This window comes from Hyaena hyaena, unplaced genomic scaffold, assembly GCF_003009895.1.
Source record: "Hyaena hyaena isolate Hyena2069 unplaced genomic scaffold, ASM300989v1 scaffold_21, whole genome shotgun sequence".
Classification (NCBI taxonomy): Eukaryota; Metazoa; Chordata; class Mammalia; order Carnivora; family Hyaenidae; genus Hyaena; species Hyaena hyaena.
The window spans coordinates 389,521-401,717 of record NW_024080653.1 but is presented as its reverse complement, the minus strand read 5'-3'; the positions used below and the strand labels follow the sequence as shown (position 1 = coordinate 401,717).

Sequence of the window (12,197 nt, the reverse complement as noted above, 5' to 3'; positions counted from 1 at the left end):
GCTTGAACCAAGTGCCCTTCCCATAGAAGGAGGGAGACCCCTGAGGCTGACCTGGGTGGCTGGGCCCCTTCCAGACTCTGTCATTTAGGGCTGTCAGTCCCGGAGAGCTGTGGGGGGCTTCCTGGGATGTCCTCTGGGCTGTACTGATTGTGCTGGTGAACAGGGGCAGACACGTGTCCAGTCCTGGGTGTGGGCATCATAAGCTCAGTCCAGCCCTGCCCTTGGTCTTGGGCTGCAGACAGTGTCTCCCACCTCGGTGAGGGTCTCAGGGAGGGGGAGGCTTTGGGGAACCCAATCTGGACTAAGCCCCCCTGGAATGGGGCATTTGCTCAGAGGCTCTGGCTACCCTCTCCCCAGCCTTGGCACTTTGTGTTCTGCCGGGGGTGGGTCCTGGGGCAGCCTCAGGCCTCCAAGTAGACCTCCACCAGCCCCCCAACAGAATGCATACGGTAGAAGACCCCCAGAGGCAGACCAAAGTTGACGATGGTGAACCACGTCCGGTAGCCATAGAAGTCCTTTTCCAGCCCGTTCTCAAACTCCGGGTGTATGCCAAATGCGGGCATCATCCACAGCTGGGGAGGAGAAGAGGTGGTGAGGGAGAGGGCTCTCTGCGTCCAAGCGTACTCCATTCAGGGGAGGCAGGACCCCAAAGCTGCTAGCACCCCTACCCCCCTTCAGGCCTTCAGCCTTGGGCTTTCAAAGCCAGCCGTTCCCCCTACCCAGCACTACAGCCACCTCTCTGGCTTGCCAGCCTGCCTTCCAGGCGGACATGAGGCCTCACTCTGCCACCAGCCCTGGTCTGACCTGCTCTGGGCTCCCCCATGTCCTGACCTCAACCACCTTCTTCGACTCTGACTCCATTTTTCTGCCAGTCTTGACTCTCTGCTCCCTCCACCTGGCCCTGCCTTCTGTCCAAATTCTGCCCCTTTCTCAAGTCCCAGATTAAATCTTCACGAGGCCTTCCTTGGGCCGTCCGGCCCACATTTCCTTCTCCTGGCTCCTACTGTGCGTTAGGGCCAGGTGACGATGTGTGGTGACGTGTGTCAGGGGCTTCACCACCTGAGGTGTTTCCAGCGCAGAGCACCTAAAATGTGGTCATCATGCGCTCCCACAACTCTGGGTGTCCCGGCACTGCCACTGATGGGCTGTGGGACAACCTAAGCCTCAGTTTCCCCATCTGTCAAATGGGGACAGTGATGGCGCAGAATGGTGGCTGTTGCAGGGTTTCCTGTGATGATTCAGTGAGGTGCGGAGCTACGGTACAGGGAGGTGTACCCAGCACCCATTGTCAACATCTTCCACTAGAGAGCTTTTTGGAAACCAGGCACGTGATGATCTCTTCCGTTGACCGAATTCGGTGGATGATCAGTTATTCGGTAATTCCCTAACTGGTCCCCTGGTGTCCCTCCCACTAGACAGTAAACTTCCTGAGGGTGGACATCTTACATGTTTGTAAAGAGCACTTAGCTACATGCTTGGCATGTTCATTCATGCAGACACCTTGCAGCGAGCTGGGGACACTGCTCTCAAACAGCATGGAGCTGGATGAAAAGACGCATGTGTTCCTGACAATAAGAGGCCAATTGCCCTTGGGACAGTCAAGGTGCAATGAATGCACCTTGATCCATTCCTTCCTCCCTGAGGGTCTTTGAGGCTACCTGGCTAGCTCCACCCCCGCGCTCCCCGGACCATCCACTCACTGTGAGATTGCAGAGGATGAGGAAGAGTGAGATTTCCTTGAGCGCCCGCCGCTTCCAGTTGAGGTGGCTGTAGGAGTGGATGTAGGCCAGCGAGGCCCGCCGCAGGTCCTGGCCCAGCTCCAGCAGGGAGCCCCGGCGGGACGGCTCGGCCTCCGGCTTCCCGGCTGGGCCCCTGGAAGCCGTCTCCCAGAGCGGACGCCGGTGCAGCCCCTCGATGATGAAGAGGTTCTGGGTGATGTGCTGCAGGATAAGCAGCAGCGAGTAGGCCAGGATGAGGCGGTTGAGCAGCTCATGCGGTTGGGTGGCCACGATGGCCACGATGGAAAAGTAGGCGATGCCCATCTGGCCCAGCGCTGCGCCCATGAGCAGCACCACATCCAGGCTGCGGGTGGGGTTCTTGAGCGTGTCCAGCTCCCGCTCCTCCAGCCCGTGGATGGCTGTGCCCGCCAGGCATGCCAGGCTCATGGCGGGCAACACGGCTACATAGAAGGCATAGTAGAGGATGAAGTACTTGCGTGCGATATCAGGGCCACTTGCTTTGATCTGGAAGAGCACGAAGACGCACATGCCTGCCACCAGGGCCAGCAGACCAAGCAATGGCCCAAAGATGACCCCGTGCAGGTGGAAGGGAGGCGTGCCGGGGTGGGCGCCTCCGTGGGGGGCCAGGCGGCGGCCCACATTCTTCCACATGACAAAGAGCATGGCACAGCAGATGAGGCAGTACTCGGTGCTGAAGGGGTAGAGCATCAGGTAGCCCTTCTGGAAGACCTCGCACACGGTGGCGTTGAGGCACAGGCAGGTGCTGGTGCCATTGCCTGGGGAGAGGCAGTGCGGGGAGGGATAGTTGTTCAGGTGGACCTTGCTCTGAGGAAACCAGCTGCCCCAATCAGTCCCATGCTCCTGGAGTATGCCACCCATTTTACAGACATGGAAACTGAGGCCCAGAGATAGACATCAGAAATCACGGGACGGTCATTTCTTCACAAAGGGATTTCAGGCTTCAGGAGCCAAGCTTTTGTAAAGCATTTAACACATCATGTCTTTGGGGCCAGATGTCACCTCTACAAATGACTTGTTGAACACGAGGGGAAAATCTATAACTTTATTTTTTTATTTAAAAAAATTTTTTTAAATGTTTTTATTTATTTCTGAGAGAGAGAGACAGCATGAGGAGGGGAGGGTCAGAGAGAGAGGGAGACACAGAATCTGAAGCAGGCTCCAGGCTCTGAGCTAGCTGTCAGCACAGAGCCTGATGCAGGGGTTGAACCCACGAGCCATGAGATCATGACCTGAGCCGAAGTCGGACGCTCAACTGACTGAGCCACCCAGGCGCCCCTTTATAACTTTATAACAGGAGGATCTGGCTGCTGCACCTGAACCCTCGGGAGCACAGTCTGTGGGGTAATCAGACATCTTGCCTCGAGATGAGGTCCCTTACAAAGCTCACGGCATCATCTGTGGAATGCCAGTGTCCAAAGTGTTTCACCTGAATCTGATCGAGACTTTGGTCCATACTTCCAGGTTGCAGGCAGAGCAGGGAAGAGGAGAACAAGTCAGATGCCACCAGTAGGAAGCAGCCTGACAAACCTCAATGCCATCAGGAAAACAGAGACTTAAGAGACGGAACAACCAAGCACAGCATGTTTGAACACACCATCGTAGAAGACGTTTCATAGGCTGGTTGGGGAAAGCTGAATAGATCGATGGAGAGGATGGGGATGATGTTGAAGAATTCTGTTAGAAATTATAACATTGTAGGGGCGCCTGGGTGGCTCAGTCAGTTAGGCGTCTGACTTTGGCTCAGGTCATATCTCATGGCTCGTGGGTTCGAGCCCTGCATCGGGCTCTGTGCTGACAGCTCAGAACCTGGAGCTTTCTTCAGATTCTGTGTCTTCCTCTCTCCCTGCCCCTCCCCTGATTGCTCTCTCTCTCTCTCAAAAAATAAATTAACATTAAAAAAAGAAATTATAATAACATTGTAGTAGTGGAGAGAAATGAACTTATTTTAAAGAGATGTGCATGAAACTGTTTTGAGATGAAATGCCATGATCTCCATAATGTAATTCGGCAAAACATTGAAATAAATAGCAAAATGTTAATAATTATTACATCTAGGTGATGGGTATATCCTGTTGTTGTGTTTTTTACTCATCTGTATGTTTGAATTTTTTAATAATAAAAGAATCTGTGATGTTACTTCTCAAAAATTCCCAGTGCAGCTCTTCTGAAAAACATATCTGAGCATAAAGAATGTCCGCAGTGCACAGGTGGGCTGTGAGTTTTGCAGCCGGTGTGCAAACCTGTGAATGTGCTGGGAAGACTTGGCTGTACACAGACCAGGATGGTGATGCCATCAGGGGAGGGTGCTTTATACACACAGGGGTGGCTGAAACCCCCATGTAGGTTTATGGGACGTAGCCTCTAAGGGCAGACTGTACAGGTAGGGGGTTGGGTCATGGAACAGTCTGACGGAGGAGTTCCTTCTGCCCAGAAATCTTCTGTCCCTCCTGATAAGCCCCGGGATTTGCAACTATGTTAGGAAGACATTCCTTTCTGTCCTGAAGCCTTTTTAGTTTCTTGCAAGTAAAATGCAAATACTAAGGGTGGGGCGCATGCCTGGGCTTAGCCAGGCATTCGAGGGTGGCTAAGGTGACAGCTAGGTGGATGCCCGGAGGAGGGCTGCACGGTGCCAGCACCGATGGGACAGGGTGACGACCAGCGTGTAGTCATGATCCAGAGTTTGCTCCCACTCTGGGAGGGAGCACGCGTGCTTGCGCACGTGTGCGTGTGTGCGTGTGTGCGTGTGTGTGTGTGTGTGTGTGTACATTCGGGGCTGGGGGATCATGTCTCCCTCTGTACCTGAGAAGTTTTCCACCAGGGCGCTGAGCTCAGCGTTGATCTCGCGGTGCATGGAGTCGTTGGTGACGGCCAGAACCCACAGCAGCAGGTTTGTGGCCAAAGCCAGCATTAGGCCACACCTGGGGGAGGTGCCACACTCTGCCCACACAGCCCGGCTGGCTCCCCAGGTGCTCCGCCCTCACCATCACTGCCTTTGGGGCGACCCCTCTCTCCCAAAGCCGGATCCCATCTGGCATTAGGACTTTAGGAGATGCAGCCCGGGGAGCCACCTGGGAACCCTTCCCAGACTAACCTGCCACCCCAGGGACACCCTGTCCAAGGAAGCTGTGGGGACAGGGGACAGGGAGCCCCAGGAGTTGCAGGGAGAGAAGGTGCCCCGTCTTACCTAGTGAAATTGGTCTGGACCTGAACACAGTCCTTACAGTGTTTCCAGAGCACCCAGGTCTGAAAGAGATGAGGCCTTGAGCCCAAGGACTGGAGGGGGTGGGGGTGGGGGGGCACTGGTGGTGGGACCGTGGGGCATATGCCCCAGTTGCTTGCATGTATGTACGATGGAAGTGACAGCGAGGACATCTGGATGGGGATCCTGGCTCTGCCGTTCCCATGCCTCAGTTGCCTCGGCTCTAAAATGGGCCTAATATGCCTTCCTCTCAGGGGAATGCCTACTTCTCAGGGAAATGGGCGGGATGATGCAAAGAAACAGCCAGTGCAATGCCCGGCACAGTACAGGGGCTCAGGAGTGCGAGGGGTATTGGTTACTAACAGTAGCTCTGTATTTCTGGGGGGATGTAGATTTAGGGATATGCAAATATGCACAGGCAGATGTATTTATTATAGGCGTCTGCATTTCGGTGACATGTTGGGCGTGCTGATGCAGGTACATGGAGGCGTGCGTGCGTGGACGTGGGCAGGAGGCAGGCACTACTGGGGGCTGTGGCACGTGGGTATGTACCCTGGGCCCTGTAGACTGTTTCTAGGCATTGTCAGGGTGTGTGTGCATGCGGCATGGGGATGGGAGAGGCCTGTCACCTGGGCGCCAATGAAGACGATCTCGATGACAGGGAAGATGAGTTCCATCTGCGACTTGCAGTGGTTGTGGCTCACGTCGTAGCCCACGCGGAAGACGTTCAGGCAGATGGCGCAGCTGCCAAAGAGAAGCAGGGAGCCTGGCCGGGCCAGGTGGCCGTTGGCACCTCCCCCAGATCCGGCTCTGTCCCCCCAGTCCCCTCCGCCCACCCAGGGCCCCCGCACTCACCCCGCATCCAGATGGATCCTGCATGAGAATCCCGGAAGAGCATGGCATGCGGGTGGCGGATGGTGCGGGCGACATAATAGAGGAACCAGAGAAGGGATAGGGCCTTCAGTGCGGCCAGCAGGATCCACACGTCGGCCAGTGTGACAGCCACGTTGTTGAAAATCATGCTGCAGATGAAGGCGCCACCCAGGAACACCACGTTGAGGGCCAGGAGCCCCGAGAAGAGCTGACCTGCCTTCTGGGCCTGTCTGTCTCTCCGCAGCAGCAGTGAGAAATGCCGCACCAGCCAGGATTTCCGGTAGGATGAGGCAGGAGCTCCCGTTTTCTCGGCTCCCGCATCCATTGGGTTCTCCTCGGCCGGGGCTGCTCTAGCCTCCTGTGCTTCTGGAGAGGCCGTGGATGGAAGCTGAGAAGGGGCTGGGGAAAAAGAGTCTTGGTTATCTGCCAGAGTTCTGGGTTTCAATTCCACCCTTGCCCTTAACTGCTGTGTGACGTAGGGCAAGCTATGCAACCTCCCTAATCAGACATTGGAAATAGTAGCAGCAGTTGCCTTATCTACTTTACAGAACCTGAGGAGGTTCACACAGACCAGGGGTGGAGGCTCAGTCAGTCAAGTATCTCTGGCTCTTGATTTTGGTTCAGGTCATGATCCCAGGGCTGTGGGATTGAGCCCTGCGTCGGGCTCTGTGCTGAGTGTGAAGTCTGCTTGGGATTCTCTACCCCCCGTCCCTCTCCCCCACTCTCTCTTTCTCTCTCTAAAATAAAAACAAAAAACAAAAAACAGATATGGGATATGGGAGTCCTTTGTGCTCCAAATAAAGATAGGGATTATTTCAACTGGCTTGAGGAATACGTCCCTCCCAACGCCCGGCAGATTTATCCCACTTCGGCCTGATCTGAACATGGAAAATAACTCTGCATAATGTCTGACCGCTGGACATTTTCCAGGGATGTGACTTGTCACCACTAAAAAGCAACTTGTGTTCTCCTTACTTCTGGGAGGAATTTCCCTCCCGAAGGCAGGGAGAGCAAATAGGTGTCCTCTCGTGTTCTGACTTTGATTAGTTGGGTGATGTTTGCCTAGAATGTTATGTTGAGAAGGATCCTGAGGCTGAGTGTGAGCTTGGTGGGAAAGAATGCTGTGATTTGAAATGATACTTGATTATGGATGTATATGTGTATATATAAAATTACTTTTTTTTTTTTTTAATATTTTTATTTATTTCTAGGAGAGAGAGAGAGACAGCATGAGCAGGGGGAGGGTCAGAGAGAGAGGGAGTCACAGACTGAAACAGGCTCCAGGCTCTGAGCTGGCAGTCAGCACAGAGCCCAACGCGGGGCTTGAACCCACGAACCGTGAGATCATGACCTAAGCGAAAGTCGGACGCTTAACCGACTAAGCCACCCAGGCGCCCCTATATAAAATTACTTTTATGTATGTATGTATGTATTTTAATATAATTTGTTGTCAAATTGGTCTCCATACAACACCCAGTGCTCATCCGAACAAGTTAAAATTACTTTTAAAAGTCTAGAGGAGGGGCGCCTGGGTGGCTTAGTCGGTTAAGCGTCCGGCTTTCGCTTGGGTCATGATCTCGCGGTTCATGGGTTCGAGCCCCGCGTCGGGCTCTGTGCTGACTGCCAGCTCAGAGCCTGGAGCCTGTTTCAGTCTGTGACTCCCTCTCTCTCTGACCCTCCCCTGCTCATGCTGTCTCTCTCTCTCTCTCCTAGAAATAAATAAAATATTAAAAAAAAAAAAAGTCTAGAGGAGGGGCGCCGGGGTGGCTCAGTTGGTTAAGCATCTGACTCTTGATTTCGGCTCAGGTCATGATCTCACGGTTCGTGAGATTGAGCGCCATGTCGGGCTCTGTATTGACAGTGCAGAACTTGCTTGGGATCCTCTCTCTCCCCCTCTGTCTGCCCCTCCCTCCCTCTCTGTCTCAAAAATAAATAAATAAACGTCAAAAAAAGAATAAAAGTCTGGAAGACATCCACCAGATTCACAATAGAAACTTTTTCTAGGGAATGAAGTAGGGGTACTAGGATTGGTTTAATGCTCCAGTTTTTATTTAAAAAAATTTTTAAAGCTCATTTATTTATTTTGAGAGAAAGCGTGTGTGTGTGTGTGTGTGTGTGTGTGTGAGCAGGGGAAGGGCAGAGAGAGAGAGAGAGAGAATCCCAAGCAGGCTCTGCACTGTCAGCACAGAGCCCTACGTGGGGCTTGGACTCACAAACCGTGAGATCATGACCTGAGCCTAAACCAAGAGTCAGATGCTTAGCCAACTGAGCCCCCCAGGCGCCCCGAGTGCTCTAGTTTTTAAAAGCACATCTTTTTATGGGAGTTTAAAGCACATTAGGATTTAGGGGAAAAGTTCTGGGATTGACTTGCAATGTCTGCTGTGAACACTGGACAGGCTGGGAGTCCAGCAGATAGAGAGGGACACAGAGGATCCCAAGCAGGCTCTGAGCTGACAGCACAGAGCCCAACTCGGGGTCTGAACCCACGAATTGTGAGATCATGACCTGAGCTAAAGCCAGACACCAGCAGACTGAGCCACCCAGGTGCCCCTCCCTTAGGTTTTTCTCGACCCCAAGCTCTACCCTAGTTCAGGTCTCTTCCACTCTCTTTTGCACTGGTCTCCCTACCCACTGTGCCTCTCCCACTGTAAGCCCGCAAAGGCACCCAATTGCCGAGGTGAAATGAGTCAGTCAGAGAAAGACAAATACCATAAGATTTCGCTCATATATGGAATTTAAGAAACAAAACAAAGCAAAAAAGGAGACAAACGAAAAACCAGACTCTGTATAAATACAGAGAACAAATTGCTGGTTACAGAGGGGAGGTGGGTGGGGGGATGGGTGAAAGAGTTGATGGGGATTAAGGGTACAGTTACTGTGATGAACACTGATGAATGTATAGAATTGTTGAATCACTATTTGTATCTCTGAAGCTAATATAACACTGTATGTTAATTACAATGGAACTAAAAAAATAAAAATAAAAAAGGCAAATAATTGCCTCCAGTATCAAGTGCAAACTACCTAGCATGACCTGCACTGCCTTTCAAAATGAAACCATACAGTGCATGTTTAGTACAGGCTTGGAGGTCAGCTGCTGTTGCTCCCTGGTCTGGCCTTGACTTAGCTCTCTAGCACTGTCCTCAGAGCCCCCACTGCCTGCCCGGGACTGTGTCACCCTGCTCTAGCTCCCAGAAAGTGCCTGCTTTTGCTCACCTCGCTGTCTGTCCACACCACCCTTTGCCCATAATGCCCACTCCCTTGCCCTTTGGCTGACTGCAACTTAGAGCAGAACCCTACCTCCTCCCCAGGCCAAGGCTACAGTAGGTGCCCCATGGCCTCCCATGGCGGGGGGGTTGTTAGAGAATCACCTATCAGGCTCATTCTCTTCTAACTCACTGCACTTTGCTCTGTCTCTGCCTTTAGACTCTGAGCTTCAACTTTTCCCTCTCTGTAACCACTGAAAGACCCTCACCCCATTTGGCTCTAAAAGACAGCCTCTCCAATGCCCCAGGCTCCCATATGCACTTGCTTAATATTTATACCTTCTAAGGTTCTCTTATGGCAAATAGAATAACAAAACTTGGTCCTCTCTTAAAGATTCTACAAATGATTTTGTCCCCCTTTCCCAGTCTGCTCTGCCATCTTTTGATGTTTTTATTTTTTCTTTGAGAGAGAGACAGTGTGAGCAGGGGAGGGTCAGAGAGAGAGGGAGACACAGAATCTGAAGCAGGCTCCAGGCTCTGAGCTAGCTGTCAGCACTGAGCTGATGTGGGGCTCGAACCCACGAACTGTGAGATCATGACCTGAGCCGAAGTCGGACGCTTAACCGACTGAGCCACCCAGGCGCGCCCCCTCTGTCATCTTTTGGCCCCTCCCTGTCCAGCCCCCTCATCACACTCTGGCCACCTCCTCCCCATGTCAATCCAGGCCCATCCAGAAAGGCTCCAAGGCTCCACATTTCTTGTGTGGCTCCCCTCACCCACCTCTCTCACCCCCCTTCACATCTGGAAGCTGCTGTTTCTGTCTCACCTATTACCTTCCACCAATGGCTCTTGCCCATTCTCTCTACCTACCTTAAGCTCCTTTCCTGGGAAGCATTCTTTTCCTGCCCAAGCATCTGTTGGGAGTGCACCGTCTGGTGAGGTGTTGTGGGCATGCCTGGCTCCTCTCAAGGCAAGGAACTCCCCAGGGCAGAGACCAGGTCCTGCTGAACTTGAACCCTCCAAACCCAGCACAGGCACTGAGTTCTTGCTGACCGACTCGGCCATTTTCTGGGGGAACTTTCAGCACCACAGCCATGGACAGCCCATTAAATGCTTCCTTCTCATCCTGGCTCAACCCCAGAGACTTTAGAGATGATCTGTGTCTGCCCTCCCAGGCTCCCCGACCCAAGTTGAGCAAGCATGAGGCTCACATGGACACCTCCCTGCCCCTTTTCTCCCAACCCTGACTCCTCCTTCTTGCCTTCCCCAGAATGTCTCTCAGCTTCCCAGGGCAATATAGCCTAATGAGCCCGGATTCTGGCACTTACTATCTCTGTGATCTTGGATAAGCTACTCAGACTCTATGTGTCTCAGTTTCCTCATATGTAAAATGGATGTACAACTATGGAATAATACCTGGTGCACAGAAGATACTTAGTAAAGATTACTTGAACGAAGAAACGAAGGACTTAAAGTATAATACCTACCTCGTTGGGGTTTTGTCAAAATTAAATGATTTAATGTGTGTAAATGCATGTGGAGCCATGTCTGGCACACAGAAAACTCTCGGTGTTGGTTATCTGTGCCTTTCCTTTCAGTTCTGTTGAGGTCCTGGAGAGGCTGGAAGGGTCAGGATTACTGGTGAATTTCAGGGGTGGTTTCTGCTCGGACTGCAGGCCTCGAGGGGACACTCCAGTACAAGGTTCCAGGTCCTCTCCAGGGTCCTCTTCCTTGCCCTCCCCACCCCCAAATCCAACCCTCAGGCCGCTAGAGGGAGCCCCAAAAGTGGCGAATTTGTCTGCGGCGGGGAAGGTAGCAGGGTGGGATATGTGGGGGCCGTGGGAAAGAGGCTAGGGCACCCAGGACTGACGAGGAGGAATCCGCCCCTCTCTGGCACGTCTTTGGCGCGACGCCAGTCCAAAGGAGGGCCTGGACACCAAACTGGTTTGTGGGTTGCGACTAGAGACAGGTGATGAAAGCCACGGAGCCGTGGAGGCACAGGCGCCTGGCCCGGAGCCGCAGGACCAGCTCCGGAGGAGGCTGCTGAGCGCGGGCTGGGACCTTGGGGATTTCTTCCCGAGCCACTCGAGGGACTGTGGGGCCTGAGGTAGCCGCTACACATATGCCACAGACTGGGCGTCCAGGCAGCCCCAACCCCACAGCCCTTTACCCAGCCATCCTGGGTTTTGCTTCTTCCTGGCCTCGGCACCCACTTTTGGCTGCGGCCTCCCAGACCCGCTGTGGTGGGGCGTGCCCTGCTGACTTTTGTGGGCCCCCTATTCGCGGAAAAGAGGTGGGCGCGGAGCCTGGGTTGGGATGCAGGATAGAGAAACGTTGGTTCTCAGGTGGCCAGGGGTTGGCCTCACCCTGGTCATCTGGCCCTCCCTCCTCTACCCCTACAGCCCCTAGTCCTTGAACCCGAAGTAGATGTAAACGTCAAGGACAGGCCCGCCCGCTGGGGAAGTCCTGCCGGCAGTGGAGGGGTGCTCCAGGGCCGCCGGGAGCCTTCCTTACCTGAGGCCTGGGCTGGCATCGCCGCCAGCTGACCGACTGCCAGCGCAGCGCGGATTTTCAGTCCAGGTGAGGCCCCTGAGCCCGCAACGACGTCCCCGACACCCTCCCCTCACGGGACTGCGCAGCCGCTGTCCAGGCTCCGTGGCCCATCGATTTTTCTGTTGACTTTGGGGATCTCATTAATCCTTCGTTAATTACCCAGCCAGGGGCTCCCAGACCGTGCAGCCAATAGGGAGGCAGCCAGGCGGGCGGGTGGGGCCGGAGGCAGTGCAGGCTTGTGGCCTCAGGGTCAGAGGACCCGCGGCCGCCTGCCTCCGGGCCGGCTGGAGTCCACCGTCCTTAGGCCTCGTGCGGCAAAGGCCCTGCTGGGCTCAGGCCACACTTTCCTCTGGCGGCCAAGCAGGGAACAAACTGGGCCCCCTCCCAGATCTGGTGTCGCCTTTTCCTGTACCCCACCCAGCACATGGGAGGGGTGCGGTCTTGCAGCAACATTGCCACTTCACTGTCTCCCTAAGTCGACCGTGAACTTGCAGCGGAAGAGATCTCATTCCAACCGGGCAGCAGGCGGGTGGGGTGAGAAGTCGCCCCCTCTGACCCTCCTCACTCCTCAGCCTCTGTGACCTGCCCGCCTCGTTCTGCAGGTGA

General features: G+C 54.0%; 1 protein-coding gene across 1 annotated transcript; it reads right to left on the bottom strand.

Annotated features, from left to right (window-relative positions):
- Nucleotides 1-401: 401 nt before the first annotated feature.
- OTOP3 (otopetrin 3) lies at nt 402-11,571 on the bottom strand. Its single transcript, XM_039226267.1, has 8 exons — nt 11,553-11,571; nt 10,678-10,836; nt 5,815-6,231; nt 5,589-5,725; nt 4,945-5,003; nt 4,560-4,678; nt 1,701-2,515; nt 402-572 (listed from the first exon to the last, which is right to left on the bottom strand). Exons 1-8 carry the CDS (start codon nt 11,569-11,571, stop codon nt 402-404), a joined length of 1,896 nt encoding a protein of 631 aa, XP_039082198.1.
- Between the last annotated feature and the right edge of the window lie 626 nt (nt 11,572-12,197).

Coding starts and splice junctions, on each gene's coding strand:
- OTOP3 (XM_039226267.1), bottom strand. Junction 4,679..4,944: donor GTCCAGACCAATTTCACTAG/GTAAGACGGGGC, acceptor CACCTCCCCCAG/GTGTGGCCTAATGCTGGCTT. Junction 2,516..4,559: donor CCTGGTGGAAAACTTCTCAG/GTACAGAGGGAG, acceptor GCCTCTCCCCAG/GCAATGGCACCAGCACCTGC.